Source organism: Danio aesculapii, chromosome 22, assembly GCF_903798145.1.
Source record: "Danio aesculapii chromosome 22, fDanAes4.1, whole genome shotgun sequence".
NCBI lineage: Eukaryota > Metazoa > Chordata > Actinopteri > Cypriniformes > Danionidae > Danio > Danio aesculapii.
In genome coordinates this window covers 18,024,511-18,042,568 of record NC_079456.1, presented here as the reverse complement: position 1 = coordinate 18,042,568, position 18,058 = coordinate 18,024,511, and the positions used below count along the sequence as shown (strand labels likewise).

Here is an 18,058-nt window from a genome sequence, read left to right as displayed (position 1 = left end):
GTAAAGGAGTGAGGGGCACGTCATATTTATTTAAATATTGGCAATTCACTTTTACGTCACTTCTTTGATTGCCTGCAACAAACCACAGCCTTATATGCAGATCGCTCAGGAAGCGGACGCTCTACTCTTTTGATTTGTGGTGTACGAAAACCTTGCAGGATTTCATATTAGCCTACAATGAACAGGTCTGCTAAGGTAAGCATATCCAAATAATAAAACTAATGGACATTTTTTAAAGCAGAGGATACAATCTATTTTATTGCAGTCGATTTCACATAAGAATAACCCTTCTTATTTTTTACAAGACTTTTACAAACGGTTTTTGTTTTATAGCTACTAGGATATCAAAGCAAAACAGAGTTTCCTTCATTATTAAATTCTTTTGAGTAATTTATTATTGAGTTATTATTAATATTTTCCATGTTGCACCTGGTTTCAGTTTCAATTCCAACTAAACGGGCTTGTCTTCAAAGTTTCGTTTATTTTCGCGTTAATAAATAATTAACATTACATTTATTAATGCACTGCATAACCCAGAATATCATAATATATATTTTTATAGCAAACTATGAGGAAAAAAATAAGATGAAACAATATTAATTAATGTTAAATACATATTTGTGACATATTGTTTATTTTTATCAATTTAACTAACTACAACATTTTTAAAAAGTGTTATTGTATTTATATTTGCATGCTGTTTTTTGTTTAAGATGCGAACAGGGTGGGATTACTTCATGCCTTACATATCTTCTGATTTAAAAGAAGAGCAAAGAAAGCAGCTCTGTGACCTACTGGGGAACGTGGATCTGACCCTTCTCTATAAAGCTTCTGTTCATGGATATAAAGCTTTAACTTTCCATGAGCAATGTGACAATCAGGGTCCCACCTTACTAGTAGCCTACAACCGGTCAGGCTACATCTTTGGTGGATACACTAGTGTAGATTATGCTCAAAGTGGGCAATATATTGCTGACAACGAAGCTTTCCTGTTCACTTTTCAAGGCAAGATCCCTGTCTACACCAAGGTTAACAGTGGCCATTATGCACGTCATGATAGTGGAGGAGCTCCTAACTTTGGGAAGCAGTTGTACTTTTGTTACAACAACCAACCAGAGGTTCTTTTTCAAAGAGGGACATCATTCAGCTTTAATGCTGAAAGACTGTTTGGGAACGACCGTGACCTGGCTGAATGTGAGGTCTATAAAGTCAAACAGAGTAAGTCAATCACCAAAAAAGATCTGTCATGTAGGTTGTGTAATGGGAGTTTAATTTCTAATAATATATTTGTTTAGTATTGATAACTAAAGTCACATGGAATCTGTACACACATGAAAGCCAAAGATTTTCACAGATTTTTTAGCCCTTCATTGAATCTGTTCATCCACTTGTGTAAATGTGTGTTATATTTATTTGGTTTCTATGCTAATTTCAGTCATATTATTGACTAATATGCAAATGTTTACATGATTTATTTACAATACAGTTTTATGTAATAAAACAGTAATATGTTTTCTCTTTGAGTTGGTATATTATATAAGATACTTGCTTTGTTTACCAAACAACTGGATCTAATTGGATTTGCATTATAAGTCTTTAGTTAATATGCTCCAGAAATCATTTGACATAAATCCACAGCATTTGTTAAAAATTCTGTGCTGAAATATAAAAAACAATATCCGCAAATTCTGTTTGGTCCAACTGATAATCCACCAAGCAATGTTGTGTTTAATAGACATCTAATAGATGTCTAAACATAGATGGCTTGGCTAAAACAAGACTAAATGTGTGCTATTGCCCTTACAATTTTTTTAAAAAGTTTTTTATGATAGTAAAATTGTAGTAAGCATTGACTGACATTTTTATGATCAGTTTTACTAAAAATACCATGGTAAAACAGTTAGATTTGCAAAGTCATAGTAAATTGGTGGTTACAAGGGTTGACTGTGGTAACCCCAAATTAACCATGGTTTTGTGACACCAACCATAGTTTTACCATGGTAATTGCAATGAGCCAAATAAACATGATTACTATAATTTTACTATAAAAAAACACAGTTAATAGTTGTTAGGGCAGTGGAAATCTAGATGTTTAAGAATAGGCCAAAGCCAGACCAGTCATCAAATAAACAGATTAGACAAACTTTATGTGTAGTGAATGTGTTCATTCCTGTGATGACTAGTCTAATTTTGGCCAATTCTTAAACATCAATTAGATTTTTACTAGCAGCCCAATATTAACCTATTTCTTTTTTTAGCCAAGCTGTCCATAATTAAATGTCTGTTAGATTTCTTTTAGCAAAAGTTAATAATCTACATTCAATATTCATCAGACCTCAACACCAAGGAGAAGCCATGGAGGAATGTTCCCTGGACATCTATGTAAGTTTGCACTGTTCTTTTATTGTTTCTTATGTCATGCATTAGACTAAATTTAAAAACAAGGTTGTGATTTCTTAGACGAAGAGATGAGATCATGAAAATGATCAGGAATTATAAACCCCTGGTGACGTCTGTCAGCCGTGCTCGAATTCTGATGATTGGTCCTGTTGGTGCTGGAAAATCCAGTTTCTTCAACTCCATAAACTCAGTTTTCACTGGTCATGTGACCAATAAAGCCATCTCAGGATTTGCAGGAACAAGTGTCACCACACAGGTACAGATTCAGCAGAGTTTCCATCAGTGTAAACATCTCTTTATTATGTTTCTGTTCATGGTAGACAGTTTCGCACTTACCCAGTTAAAAACGGTCGTGAAGGAAAGCCATTGCCGTTTGTGTTGTGTGACACCATGGGCCTCGAGGAGCAATCAGGAGCAGGACTGGACATTGAGGACATCAGCAGCATTCTTCAAGGACACATACCAGACCGCTATAAAGTAAGAGCACTTACAGAATCTGGAAAATGAAGACTGAAGTTTCAATGATACATTTTAGCTGTAGTTTCAGAATAGGCCCTGGTATACTTCAAACTAAGTTCTTTTTTATTATTCATTTGAGGGCAAAAATAAGTTTGAAAAGGCTGAGTGAGTGGGTCATGGCCCAGTGATGGACAACTTTGTTGCTTGGTGCAAAGACTCATATTTACAACGTAATATCTCAAAAACTAAAAGGATGCTTTTTGATTATCGCTATAACTCTATTTCTAATGCTACTATTAAACGGTACTGTTGTTGAGACAGTCAGTGAATATACCTGGGCACCATCCTGGATCATAAACTGAACTTTAAGGCTAACACAAATTTTATTTGTAAAAAGGCGAATCAACAATTGTTTTACTTTCGGAGTTTGAAATTATTTAATGTGGATAGGCCTCTTCTTAGGATATTTTGTTCTTCTTTATAGTCTCTTTTAACTTCTGCAGTGATATGCTGGTATGGTAATTTGAGGGTGACAAGCAAAAACACTTTCAAAAATCGTTCATCTATCTCAAAAAATTTTGGGCACAAATCTTAATAGTATTGGACACGTGTATGAGGTGAGAGTCATACAGAGAGCCATGTCCATTTTAGTAGATGAGAACCACCCACTTTATTCAAAGTTCTGCCTCCTGCCATGAGGCAAAAGGTATACTTATTCTAGTCGGGCAAGGTCCAACAGTTATTTGCATTCATTTGTTCCAACTGCAGTTGGGTTACTTAACAAGATTTAAGTTGTATGGTTGTTTTTACTTGATTGATTGATATGATTAATGTTATTGTTTACTGTTACTATGTTGTCGAGTGTGACCTGTTGCTGTTAACTGTCGGCTATTGCTGTAAACCTAACTGCCCTTCGGGGACATTAAAGACATTCCAATTCAAACTTCTGGAAATCAGCCTTCTTGACAAGAACTGCCACTAAAGCTCACCTTTACATTGTTGCACATTGCGGATATATCTGTACCAGCTCTGCTACTCGACTCTCCAGTGTATTCCTCCTGCTAGTGTTGTTGTGTTGGATGTCTCATGTTTGAGCTCCTTAATGAGAAACAAATTAGAGGAAGAAATTGGTACATCAAAGAAGGGGGAGATCCATAACATGCCTACTGATTATGTAATCCTCAAGGACCAATAGTAGCTCAAAGGTGTTTAGAACTGATCTCCCACAAGTTCCCAAGTTCGATTTGGTGAGATGTTTCTAACTGCCGAAATTAACAAACGTAAAAAAGACGTAATTTAAAAAAAATCACAATTTTGTCCAGATTTAGTTTGAAGTGACATAATTTTAGTTCATTTTCATTTTGTTTGAAATCTACCAGGGCTTTAACTGCTTGAGCTGTGTTTAAAACAGATGTGTAGCTGATATGGACATGTATGAAGATATACCTTGCTGTGTATATAGAATATCCATTTTATAAAAACAACTAGAAAAATGTCCATAGGCAAACTTTCTGGTAGCTTGAGGAAGCCTAGCCTGAAACTTTCAAGTAGTTTTTAAGAAGTTTGAAACAGTTGGCACAGATAGATAAGTACATATAGGTTAGCATGTTTCTAGCATAGATCAGCATGTTTCTAGTCGTTTGCTTTGGTTTTCCGTGTGGTTGCTAAGTTTTCATGAAGCTTTGGATATTAACAGCTAAGGGGTTTAAAGAGTGCCTATTATGGGTTTTTGAAAATGACCTTCCATGTAGTGTGTTACACAGCTCTAAGTGAAGTGAAATATCCAGCTAAGGCTTAAATCTGAAAGTGCACCGTGTTTAAAACTATTGATTCATCTATAAAAGAGTTGACTCAGAGTGATTCAAATGAATCTTGGGGGTAACGAGTCTTTAGCTGTGTTGACAAGACGTCGATGCGGAACTCAAACCCCATCCATTTGTTGCTCGCAGACCCAGGAAAATTTAAACTTCCGGCCCCGCCCACAAACACTGCAAAAAGAAAAAGAGGAAGACAAACACTGTATCCAGATCCCGGATGAATCAAGTCGCGAAGACGCTGTGCTCTGAAGTGTGAGAGAAAGTTAGTGTTAATTTCCTTACCCAAAGATGTGGCTGTGAAGAGTCAGTGGTTGAAGTTTATTTTTGCAAAAATACCTCAGCATTATAGCCATATATATAATTTTTCTGACGAATACTTACAATGGGGGATTAGTTGGCCGTTTGTTAAAGTATGGGACTTTTTCAGAGCTTGAAAGGAACTTTACAGTACACAGTTCATGGATCAGTTACTTGCTCTATTTCACAAGTGTAAGTAACTTCAGTGTGATTAAAATGGCCTCTTTGTTTTCTCTTGCTTGCAGATTATGTATTTAATCATGTATTTATGTGTTTTGTTACTTGTAACTGCTTGTACTGTATCAGGTTAACTCTTTATATTCTCATATTGCGTCTAAAACCACGTTGAAATGTGACACGTGCCGCTTTGTTTACAGATTTAAATGCATTTGTGAGCTCGCAATCCTCTGCCGTTTATCATTGCTATGGCCACCATCAGGTGTTCCTACACACGTGCGGCAGTCAAGTTTCAAAATAGTTCAACTTTTGCTGCTGTGTGGATTAATACTGAATGTGTGTTATGGTTAAGAATAGAGCAATATGCTGGGGTTAAACTGCATTGCTTTAATGCACTTCAACAATGTTTATAAGCCATGGTGGGCATTTCTCTCTGTCTTACGCTGAACACAGTCGACCAATCACAATAGACTCATCAGTGCAAATTAGCATCGTGCTAAGGAAGGGTTTGGGAACAAATGAATTGCTGAACAAATCATATGGGAGTCTTAGGGATAATTAGGTAAAAATAAATGCATATTATAAAAAATGAAAGTGTTTTTTGACCTTACATGCATATCAGACAGTTGTTGGAGATCCCAAAACCAAAATATAACCTTTTATAATGCTAAATAGGGGCTCTTTAAGTGGGTTATAAATTCACTGTTAACCACAGATTTTTGGTGTTTATTTATAGTTCAACCCCGGAGCACCATATGAACCCGATGAGCAGAAGTCCTCCAGACCTGCGTCTCTCCAGGAGAAGATCCACTGTGTGGTGTACGTGATCGACGCCAGTAAAATCTCCCTCATGTCCGACAAACTAGAGGAAAAATTGGCTGTGATACGTAGGGAAATAAACTCACTGGGTAAGCACATTAAAACCATCTATAGTTTGTTTCAAAGCTTATTTTACTTGCTGCCAGCTGAAAGTTTGTATTAAAAAAATTTCAGGCATTCCTCAAATGGTCGTGATGACAAAAGTAGATGAAGCTTGTCCTCATGTGGAGAAGGACCTTTACAAGATTTATCTCAGTTCCTACATCAAGTCAAAGGTAAGAAATAAAAACATGAGCTGTTAATAGGACTGAACAGGAGATGATGGGTGTTTGTGTGTGTGTGCAGGTGCAGGAGGTGAGCTCTCGGTTGGGTGTGCCGGTGTCTTGTGTTTTACCAGTGAAGAACTACAGTCAGGAGCTGGAGCTGGAGCTCAACTGTGACGTCCTGCTTCTCACTGCTCTACAGCAGATGCTTCGCTTAGTAGACGACTATCTGGATGATTTTGAATCTTTTTAGGCCACAGAAAGCACTGAGAAGCACATAACTCTTAATCAGCACAATATGTTTTTCTATTCTCTTTTTTCATGCATTTTAGATCTTTTACAATCATAAATGCAGTTCAAATATCAGCCAAACATTTCATTATAATCCCTGTTGCTTTCTGTAGTTGCCTATTTGTTGTGCCACAGTCAGGTTTATTTAGAAATTTAAGGAAAATCTAAATTCAGGACCTCATATGTGTTTAAGGTTTGTAAAAAAAGTGCTTCTTTTGCTCACTTTTTCATTCTGTGCTTGTAAAATTGAAATAAACAGCAATTATTAATACTTATACTACAGTGCTGTGCATACTCTTTTTATTAATACAATGGCCCATCATCAGCTATCACACTATATTATCTGTGTAGTATTGTCTCACTATGTAACTGTAGGATCATAACACAATGTTTTATTGCACAGAAGAGTAGTAGACTACAGTCACTTTGAATCATTTATTTTTAATCATATGCTGTCTCTAGGTCTGGTGTAGATTGATGTTAGATATTTTATGTGCTCCCATTTGATCTTGACCAAAAATGAATGCATCTCCTGATGGACAAATTTTGTGATATTGCAAGGTTGCTCAGCTCAAAGCTAAAGATGGTCACTATCTGATCCAGAGGAGAACTTCTCTGTAAAGTCTACTTTAGCCTATCTGAAAATATCCAGTGGGGTTTAGGTCAGTTGATTTTTTGCCTTGTCATCCTGAAATATGACCATAGGATATGTTGTTCAAGAAATAAAAATGACGTTAAATTAATTGTTGCCAAGTATGTAACATGCCAGAAGCATATTAATCACTTCATTAAAAATCCAAGCACAGATTCTTGAGTAGCCTATTTGGCAACACTTTATATTGAGTATTAGTAGACTGTCTGCTTAATATCTGCTGATACTGCTCCTTCAACAGACATTTAACTGGCTATAAGAAACTTTGCAAGTATATGTCAACTTACACTAACCCTAACCCTATCAGTCTACTTATAATCTAATGAGAATTAGTTGCCATGTAGATGTAGATGTAACTTAAGTTCAACAAACGGACCATCAAAATAAAGTGTGACCGCCTACTTGTTTACTGAATTCCAAATAGGGACTTTTTTTAATGGATGCAAGTGTCTTCACCTGCTGTATCTCTTCTGCTTCATTGTTTGACCATGTGTGTATACAGATCAAGTGTTGGTTATAATGAGTTTCTACAATTTTCTATCAGTTTTAACCATCTGACCCACCTCTGACATTAACAGCAAGGTACTTTTGTCCTCACTTTTGCTGGATATTTTCACTTTTTTTTCTCAGAGAGTAGATCAGCATTTCTGAAATACTCAAAACAGCCTTTTATAAGGCAACCAAAAACCATGACATGATCAAAATATATATATATGGCGACGCAGTGGTGCAGTAGGTAGTGCTGTCGCCACACAGCAAGAAGGTCACTGGTTTGAGCCTCAGCTGGGTCAGTTGGCGTTTCTGTGTGGAGTTTGCATGTTCTCCCTGTGTTCGTGTGGGTTTCCTCCGGGTGCTCCGGTTTCCCCCACAGTCCAAAGACACGCGGTACATTATTTGTCCAATTGATTTAAGTTTCGGTTTCGTTTCGGGGCGCACAGTGAGTGTATGAGTAGACTGTTCCCTCTAAGTTTCATTTCAGATAAAATGTTAGAATAATGCAGTTTAAACGTGCATTGTTTCAATGTTCTCTCTTAAATAAAAATGAGAATGTACTTGAGTTCAAGTAGTCTAATCATGTAAAAAAAACTCAAAGCACATCGATTTATTTTTACAAAAACAAAAAATATATGGCTTTATTATGGTTTAAAAGTTTAGTAATTTGTGTTTTTTGGGTGGGTGATTTGTTGATTATTATTGTTTAACTACAATGACAATGTTTTTATTTGTTATTGTATAGAACAACCATGGCTAATATTCATTGTTATTGAGCAAATAATTCTGCTTTGATGTTTAAAAAGATGGCTTAATAAATGACTGATTACACTAGAACGAAAAGGCTAATTCATATTTGCGTATCTTTTTCATGACAGATTTAGCAGCTCAGCATGAATCCCCTTAATTCTAAATTGATAAAGAAGCAAAGAGAGCAGCTCTGTGACCTGATAGGGAATGTGGATCTGACTCTTCTCTATAAAGCTTCTATTCATGGATATGAGGCTTCTGCCTTTCATCAGAGAGGTGACAACCAGGGTCCCACTTTACTTGTAGCCTACAACAATTCAGGCTACATCTTTGGTGGATACACTAGTGTAGATTATACTCAAACTTGCAATGCAATTACAGATGACAAGGCTTTCCTGTTCAACATTAATGGCGCTGCCCCTCTTGTGATCAAAGCGAACAGTGGACGTCATCTACGTTATGATGATAATAGTGTGTTTTTTTTTGGCATCCATGTTAACAGATTAGAGCTTTCATACTGCACGTAGAAGCTGCATGTCGCTGAAGCAGCAGTGCTGCAATAGTTTCCGCGCTGAGTCTATTTTTGCCGCGGTGCTCACGCTCAATTAATGTGACAGTGCATTAATAATGAACAAAACATTGTATGACAGTAAAAAAGTAGCAATTTTACCTAATAAATGGATCGATAATATGCGCTGATTTTATATAGTGAATTAAATAAACTTAAACAATTAAAACGGCGGGCAACGCAGTGGCGCAGTAGGTAGTGCTGTCACCTCACAGCAAGAAGGTCGCTGGTTCAAGCCTCGTCTGGGTCAGTTGCCGTTTCTGTGTGGAGTTTGCATGTTCTCCCTGCGTTCGCGTGGGTTTTCTCCGGGTGCTCCGGTTTCCCCCACAGCCCAAAGACATGCGGTACAGGTGAATTGGGTAAGCTAAACTGTCCGTAGTGTATGTATATGTGTGTGTGAATAAGTGTGTATGTGTTTCCCAGTGATGGGTTGCAGCTGGAAGGGCATCCGCTGCATAAAAAACAACTGCTGGATAAGTTGGTGGTTCATTCCACTGTGACGACCCCAGATTAATAAAGGGACTAAGCCAAAAAGAAAATGAATGAATTAAAAACGGCAACAAAAATTGATTTGGGCCCGAACTACAAAGCCAAATTCAAAACAATTTTTTTTTGCTTGTAAGTTGCACACTCGTTTGATCATGTATAAATATCATTATAACTATAATGTATAATATTTTTACTAGGCCTATATACCTAGTATCTGCAGTCTGGAGGTATTATAAAGTTGGTGATGACAGCATTGCTATAACAAACTGTGAGATATGCAACCTTGGGTTTAGTGTTTGCATAGTTACTGCACTTTCCCTTTTGTAGGACCAAGTACAGCTAATTATTTATATTTATGTTCAGTCTTTTAAAAGGACCTATATGTGTATAATAAACCTTTCTCAGAAAAAGATCAGGTCAATGCCAGGATTAAGCCCTGGAGGAATGTTCAGTGGACAGCAAAGTAAGTTTTAACTCATTATCATGTTGCTGTCGATTTCAGACAACAATGTATAATATTATGAATAACAACATGATCACTCTTTTAGGCAAAGAGAGGGGCTCATGATCATCATGAAAATGATCAGGAATTATAAACCGCTGCCAACATCTGTGAGTCGGGTCAGAATCCTGATGGTCGGTCCTGTTTGTGCTGGAAAATCCAGTTTCTTCAACTCTGTAAACTCCATCTTCATGGGTCGCATAACCAGCAAAGCCATGTCAGGATCTGCAGGCAGATCATTCATTCTCTTTTCTGCTTAGTCCCTTTATTAATCTGGGGTCGCCACAGCGGAATGAACCAGCAACTTATCCAGCACGTTTTATGCAGCGGATGCCCTTCCAGCTGCAACTCATCTTTGGGAAAAATCCATACACTCTCATTTACTACAGACAATTTAGCCTACCCAATTCACCTGTACCGCATGTCTTTAGACTGTGGGGGAAACCGGAGCACCCAGAGGAAACCCACGCTAACGCAGGGTGAACATGCAAACTCCATACAGAAACGCCAACTGACCCAGCCGAGGCTGGAACCAGCGACCTTCTTGCTGTAAGGCAACAGCACTACCTACTGCGCCGCCTGTGCACATAAGAAATAATACAAATATTAACAATAATAATAACTTTATACAAAAGCAAGTTGTCATGAATAAACTGAAAAAAGAGATGAAGAAGACATGGAGGTAGTGGTTTTTATATTTATGTAGAAAATAACTCTTTTTGTCATATTTAATATAAGCATATGTGTAAGTGTTTAAGGTGCACAACTAACGCGCTCTGCGCTGGACTTTAGACTTGCTTTCAGCTGGTCTATTGCACAGTCTGTTTTAGTTCTTCAAAATAGCAACGCACCTACAATGCGTTTTAACACACCTCCTTTCTAGCCCACAACAACTATGAGTCCACAAAGTGGGGCAAATTAATTTTTCTATTTAAACAGCGTGGAAAATTAGAAAATTAGGGTTGCGCTGGTCTGAAAGTAGCAACACTGCGGCAAACACATCTTGCGCCTTATTGCACCGGGTGTATGATAGGGCCCTACATGTCTCTGAAACATTGCTGTTTGTGAAGAGAAGTCTAGGATTTCATATAGAATATCTATCATATATATATTTACATATACAATAATCTGCATTCTGAAGATGAACAGACTCAGGGGTATGGAATCACTTAAGGGTAATTAATAACAGAATTTTCATTTTTAAGGGGAACCAATACTGTTACGGTCTCCAGCCTTTATCGCTACCTCTCTCATAGACTACATACCCCACAATCCGTCACACTGATTAGCACTCAGCTGTTTCCATTCACAGACTATTTAAGCACCATTGACACTCACAATCATTGACAAGTCTTGTATTTGCTGTGCGCCTTGCGGTTTTCTTGACTGTTTGCCGCCTGCCCCTTCCCCAGACTGTTTTACAGATTACTTATTTGTGTATTTCAAAATGACTCCTTGGATTTACAAAAAAAATGTTAAAGGTAAGTGGGTGTAAACAATTTATTTGGCCTGAATTTAAACAAATTAAGTTGAACATTACAAAATTTAATGTGTTTGTTTAAATTGAACACATAAATTGTTTGCAACAATTTTGCAGAAATCTTTTTTTCAGTGTATCTCTGTTGACCCTGCCTGTCTTGACTATTCCCTCAATTTTGTCGTCACAATCAATATGTTGCTAATACTTAGTTTGTTTTAGAATGCTTTTTCACAACATTTCCCAGAACAATCAAATCTTCATTCAGTAGGTGGAGAGTATGTGGTCCCCAGACAGACATCATTGGTGTCTGCAAACTCTTTAAAATTTCTCTGTGAGCGATCACACCGGTGCGGATATATCTGTACCAGCTCTGCTACTCGACTCTCCAGTGTATTCATCCTGCTATTGTTGTTGTGTTGGATGTTGTTCCCATGTTTGATCTCCTGAATGAGAAACGAATCAGAGGAAGAAATTGCACATCTAATAAGGGGGAGATCAATAACATGTCTACTGATTGTGTAATCATCACAGACTAATGTGCCATTTGGTGAGGTGTTTCAAACTGTCGAAATGAACACTAAAAGAAATTCAGTTCAGACGGATTTTGTTTGAAATGAAGTATAAGAGGGCCTTAACTGTTTAAAGCTGTTGTGTAGCTGATATGTACATGTATGAAGATATACCTTGCTGTGTATATAGAATATCTTTTTTATAAAAACAACTAGAAAAGTTCTTGGCAAACTTTCTGGTGGCTTAAGAAAGCCTAGCCTGAAACTTTCAAGTAGTTTTAAAGTTAAAATAAAATAATTGAAGTAGTTTTTAAGAAGGAACAGTTGGCATAGATAGATAAGACAGTACATATTGGTTAGCATGTTTCTAGTGTGGATTATCATGTTTCTAGTCGTTTGCTAGGGTTTTCTGTGTTTGCTACAGTGTTATGAAGCTATGATTTACAGTGAGTTATTACTGTAAGTTTATAAATTCAGTGTAAACCACAGTTTTTTTTTTGCTTTATTTGATGCTAAATCCTCCAGATTCACCATCAACCCTGGAGCACCATTTGAACCCAATGAGCAGAAGTCCTCCAGCCTGCATCTCTCCAGGAGAAGATCCACTCACTGGGTAAGCACATTAAAATCATCAGTGTTATTTCAAAGCTTTCTTACAGCTGAAAGTTTGTATTAAAACATTTCAGGCATTCCCCAAATGCTCGTGAAAGTGACAAAAGTAGATGAAGCTTGTCCTCATGTGGAGAAGGACCTTTATAAAATTGATCTCAGTTCCTACATCAAGTCAAAGGTGAGGCATAAGAACGAGCCGTTCTGACTGGACAGGAGTGACAGATGATGGTGTGTTTTGTGTGTTGTATGTGATTTGCATATATTTATGTATCATGTATTAGATTTCTGTGTGGGATTGAGGAAATCTTTCATCATCCCAGCTGGGTGTGGTCATTGTCCATCGTGGTTAAATAACAGGAGTAATAAGGAAGAAGCAGAGCTCAACATACTGCGGTTGAATCCTCTAGGAAGAGCAGCCCAGTGTTTCACGCACTAATATAAAAGGTAAGGTTCTTTAATCATTGTCGATAAACAATATTATAGCTCACGATTTATATTTTAAATATATTTTGATATATTTTCGAAGTCCTATATTTTTCAAATATGAAAATTGCACGAAGTCTATTTTTATACAGTTATTTGTCACATTGGTTTAAGTTTCACTTTCGTTTCGGGGCATACAGTGAGTATGAATAGACTGTTTGTTCACTATGAGTTTCATTTGAGATGAAATGTTAGAAAAATAATTCTGCAGCTAACACATGCAATCTTTACAATGCATACTTGTTTGCATAAAAATGGGAAGCAATGTACAAACGTAAATAAAAAGAAACAACAACCTGAAAGCACATTTTACAAAAAGTAGAGTCTATGCTTTTATTATGGTTAAAAGATTAATAATCAATTTGTGAATGGTTTACCTACAGTAACAATCGTTTTGTTTGTTTTACCTGTATTTGTGGTAAAACCATAGTTAATTTTCACAGTTATTGAGCAAATAATTCTGCTTTGATATTTAAAAAGATGGCTTAATAAATGACTGATTATTCTAGAATGAATTCATATTTGCACGTATCTTTGTCATGACAGGTCCAAAAACATTTAGCAGCTCAGCATGAATTCTAAATTGACAAAGAAGCAAAGAGAGCAGCTCTGTGACCTGATAGGGAATGTGGATCTGACTCTTCTCTATAAAGCTTCTGTTCATGGATATGACGCTTTTGCCTTTCATCAGAGATGTAACAATCAGGGTCCAACTTTACTTGTCGCCTACAACAATGCAGGCTACATCTTTGGTGGATACACTAGTGTAGATTATACTCAAACTTTCAATGCAGTTACAGACGATACGGCTTTCCTGTTCAACATTAAAGGCGCTGCCCCTCTTGTGATCAAAGCGAACAGTGGACGTCATCTACGTTATGGTGGTAATAGTGGACCCAGCTTTGGCGATCAGTTGTATTTTTGCTACAACAACCAACCACTTGTATATAATCAAGGGGGAAATGCATATCAAGGAATGGCATTCACTTTCAGTCCTGCCACACTGTATGGAAACAACACTAATCTTATTGAGTGCGAGGTGTTCAAAGTGGAACAGAGTAAGTCAACTATCTGAATTTTTTTTTATTTATTTATTTTTTTTTATACACGCTTACATTTACAGTACCTCCCTCCAAAGGCAAATTGCAGTAACATGTAAAATTGGGCTTAGAGTCATTTCATTAAATAGGATATGTCTTTGGATCAAGGAACAACACTCCAATCGGATAACTTTTACAGTTTATGTTAAGTTAGGCTCACAGTTATGATTGTGTACTTCTACATCATTGTTATCTAAATATGAATTCACTGATTTTGGGAATAATTTGCAGTTAGGTTTAGGGGTGGGGATTTGGTATGGAATATATTTTCTAACAGGAACGTTGTTCAAGGATCAACAAAGATGTTATTCCAGGATTGCATTCTACTTGGCAAAATCCCACCCACCTCTTGTGACAAAGTCTACCCTTTCAGAGAAATGAAACCGAGCATGTTTGACTGAATGGTGTAAAATGGGATGGTGTTTTTCTCAGGATTAGTGTTTGCATAGTTACTGCACTTTCCCTTTTGTGGGACAGAGTACAGCTAATTATTTATATTTATGTTCAGTCTTTTAAAAGGACTTAATTATGTATAATAAACCTTTCTCAGAAAAACATCAGGCCAGTGCCAAGATTAAGCCCTGGAGGAATGTTCAGTGGACAGCAAAGTAAGTTTTAACTCATTATCATGTTGCTGTTGATTTCAGACAACAATGTATAATATTAATAATAATAACAACAACAACAACAACAACATGATCACTCTTTTAGGCAAAGAGATGAGCTCATAAAAATGATCAGGAATTATAAACCGCTGCCAACATCTGTGAGTCGGGTCAGAATCCTGATGATCGGACCTGTTGGTGCTGGAAAATCCAGTTTCTTCAACTCTGTAAACTCCATCTTCATGGGTCGCATAACCAGCAAAGCCATGTCAGGATCTGCAGGCACCAGTCTGACCACACAGGTACAGATTGAACAGAGTTTCCTACTGACGTCTCCTCAGTCTCTGATACGTTTCTCTTCTTGGCTGACAGTTTCGCACTTACCCAGTTAAAGACGGTCGTGAAGGAAAGCCATTGCCGTTTGTGTTGTGTGACACCATGGGCCTCGAGGAGCAATCAGGAGCAGGACTGGACATTGAGGACATCAGCAGCATTCTTCAAGGACACATACCAGACCGCTATAAAGTAAGAGCATTTACAGAACCTCAAAAATGAATGAAGACTGAAATGTGAATGATAAAATGTAATTGTTCCTGATTTAGTTCAACCCCGTCACATCATTTCAACCTGATGAGCAAAAGTCGTCCAGACCTGCGTCTCTCCAGGAGAAGATTCACTGTGTGGTGTACGTGATCGACGCCACCAAAATCTCCCTCATGTCTGAGAAACTGGAAGAAAAACTGTCTGCCATACGCAAAAAAGTCAACTCACTGGGTTAGTGAGCTTAGAACTGTTAAAATAGAGACTAATTAGTGTACAACATCAATATGATACAATGCTTAACATCACTTCACACAATTTCAGCCATTCCTCAGGTGGTTTTGATGACAAAAGTAGATGAAGCATGTCCTGATGTGCAGGAAGGTCTTCAGAGTGTTTACGTCTCTTCCTACATCAAGACAAAGGTGAGAAATTATCACAAGAATCTTTTATATCATATTTATATTAAAAAGCTTTCTTCCTCCTGTATTAACATGCACTCAGATTGTGAGCACTTGTGTTCAATTTTCATCAAGCCCTGTTTTACGTTTTCACTCAATGAGATATTAAATGGTTAATTCACAGAAAAAAAAGGAAAATTCTGTTATTAAATGCTCACCCCCATGTTGTTCCAATCCCCTCAGATTGTTGTTTATCTTCTGAATACAAATTAAGATATTTTAGATGAAGACCAAGAGCTCCCTCATCCTCCAACTACAGCAACAGTCCTGAGATGTTCAATGTCCAAAAAGGAACCAAAAACTGTAATCATACAAAGCTCCAAGAGCATTTTTGTGTGCCAAAAAACTGTTAATAGAACTTTGTTTACTCATATCTTCTCTCCCACAACAGGTCAGGGTGCGCATTACCTACGGGCCAATGTTTTAGGTTCCCTTTCTGGACTTTGAATGTGTCTGAACCATTGCTGTTTGTGGAGGGTCAGAGATGTATCTCTTATATATAATATCTTATATACAATAATTTGTGTTTTCAAGATGAACAGACTCAGGGGTATGGAATCACTTGAGGGTAATTAATAACCGAGTTTTCATTTTCAAGTGAACTAATACTGTTACAGTCACTAGCAGGTGTGACCATAAGCTTTGCAAGAGGGCACTCACTCCAGCCTTCATCACTACCTCTATCATGGTCTACACTCCCCACAATCCTCTGCGCTAATTAGCACCCAACTGTTTCACAGACTATTTAAACACCATTGACACTCACAATCATAGCAAAGTCTTGTATTTGCTGTTTGCTTTGTAACTGCCTTGTGTTTTTTTTGACTGTTTGCCGCCTGCCCTGACTCCAGCCTGTTTTATGAATTACTTTCTTACCTTACCTCAGATATTTGTACCTCTGTTGACCCTGTCTGTCTTGATCATCCCCTTTGATAAAAGGTTTCATTTGGATTCTCAATTCTGTCGTCAGCCTTAATGTGTTGCAAATACTTAAAACAAACAAAGCCATGTTCGTTTTAGCATGCTTTCTCACAACATGTCCCATAACTATTTATTCAGCAGGTGGAGAGTATGTTATCTTTTATGTGCATCTGATCAAATGTGTTTTGACTACCTTTGGAAGAGCTCGAAATATTCCAGACCCTCTTTACACCTACATTTTGTCTCATCCAGTTGTGATCTGATTGACAAAACAGCATTATAATACCAAGTGTAAACAGAGACACATTGACAGCTACTAATTCACAGTTCCAGAACCTTCACTCTCTCTGCTCCTCTCTGGTAAAATGAGCTGCTGAGAGCATTAAAACTGATCAGTTCTATCGTAAGATGTTTTAGATTAAAGCATCTGCTAAATACTGAATGTGAGCTGATGTGTGTGTGCGTGTGTGTGTGTGTGTGTGTGTGTTCAGGTGCAGGAGGTGAGCTCTCGGTTGGGTGTGCCGGTGTCTTGTGTTTTACCGGTGAAGAACTACAGTCAGGAGCTGGAGCTGGAGCTCAACTGTGATGTCCTGCTTCTCACTGCTCTACAGCAGATGCTTAACTTCGCTGAAGACTATCTGGACGATGTTGCTCCTATGTAGAAGAGATTGTAGACAGGTTGTTACTCTGTTGTGTGTGTTCATTCTTTCAGAACAGTCTATACTCATACAAGAATATGATAGGAAAGACAAAGTTTATGCTTCACTTTAGCAGCATGCTAGATTTTAATCATTGCTGCTTAACCTTTAGTTTGAAACAGTGAATGTGCAGTATTGTTTATTTTCAGCATATTATTTTGTTTTTGTGCCACTATTAAGTCTACAGTATGAAACTAGAATTAAGAGAACGTTATAAAACTTCCTAAGACATTTTTCAGTAATATTTTTGATTTTGTTCTCTGTAAGTTTCTTTCAGAACTGTAAAAGAGATAATACTTTATAATAATTATACATTTAATATATAATAATATACATGACTTAACTCCTTAACTGCCACCCCACTTTTTGAGTTCATGCTTGAAAAAGATATATTCAGACTTCAGGTTTAGTATCTTAGCAAGAGTTTTAGCACCTTTAGCAAAAACAAAATACTTTATTAATTTACAGTAAATACTATTTTACACCATGCGATAGCAAAGTGCATTATTCCTTTAATCTTTCATTTAAGGTGTTAAAAATCTTGTTTAAATTTAGTCAATTTTTGCTTCCTGCAGAGCATCAGATATGACTATGAAATATAGCATTGCTCTTTTTATTGTTATTAGTGGGGTTTGCCTCTAGGCCCAAGTCCACTATTATTATTCTCCATACT

At 37.1% G+C, this 18,058-nt stretch overlaps 2 protein-coding genes across 3 annotated transcripts; both read left to right on the top strand.

Annotated features, from left to right (window-relative positions):
- Positions 1-95: 95 nt before the first annotated feature.
- On the top strand, positions 96-6,692 carry LOC130216129 (interferon-induced protein 44-like). The gene is made up of 8 exons (XM_056448019.1): positions 96-195; positions 714-1,218; positions 2,334-2,382; positions 2,461-2,656; positions 2,725-2,877; positions 5,887-6,058; positions 6,144-6,244; positions 6,315-6,692. The coding sequence occupies exons 1-8, from the start codon at positions 178-180 to the stop codon at positions 6,483-6,485; spliced, it is 1,365 nt and encodes a 454-aa protein (XP_056303994.1). The 5' UTR covers positions 96-177; the 3' UTR covers positions 6,486-6,692.
- A 3,193-nt stretch (positions 6,693-9,885) lies between these two features.
- Positions 9,886-17,688, top strand: LOC130215996 (interferon-induced protein 44-like). Of its 2 annotated transcripts, XM_056447871.1 has the most exons (7): positions 13,632-14,118; positions 14,711-14,768; positions 14,872-15,067; positions 15,138-15,290; positions 15,368-15,539; positions 15,630-15,730; positions 17,179-17,688. In XM_056447871.1, exons 1-7 carry the CDS (start codon positions 13,632-13,634, stop codon positions 17,347-17,349), a joined length of 1,338 nt encoding a protein of 445 aa, XP_056303846.1. In that variant the 3' UTR covers positions 17,350-17,688. The 2 variants fall into 2 exon arrangements, with proteins under 2 accessions (XP_056303847.1, XP_056303846.1); XM_056447872.1 differs by lacking the exons at positions 13,632-14,118; positions 14,711-14,768 and adding an exon at positions 9,886-9,937 and having other exon boundaries at positions 17,179-17,686.
- The last annotated feature ends 370 nt before the right edge of the window (positions 17,689-18,058 follow it).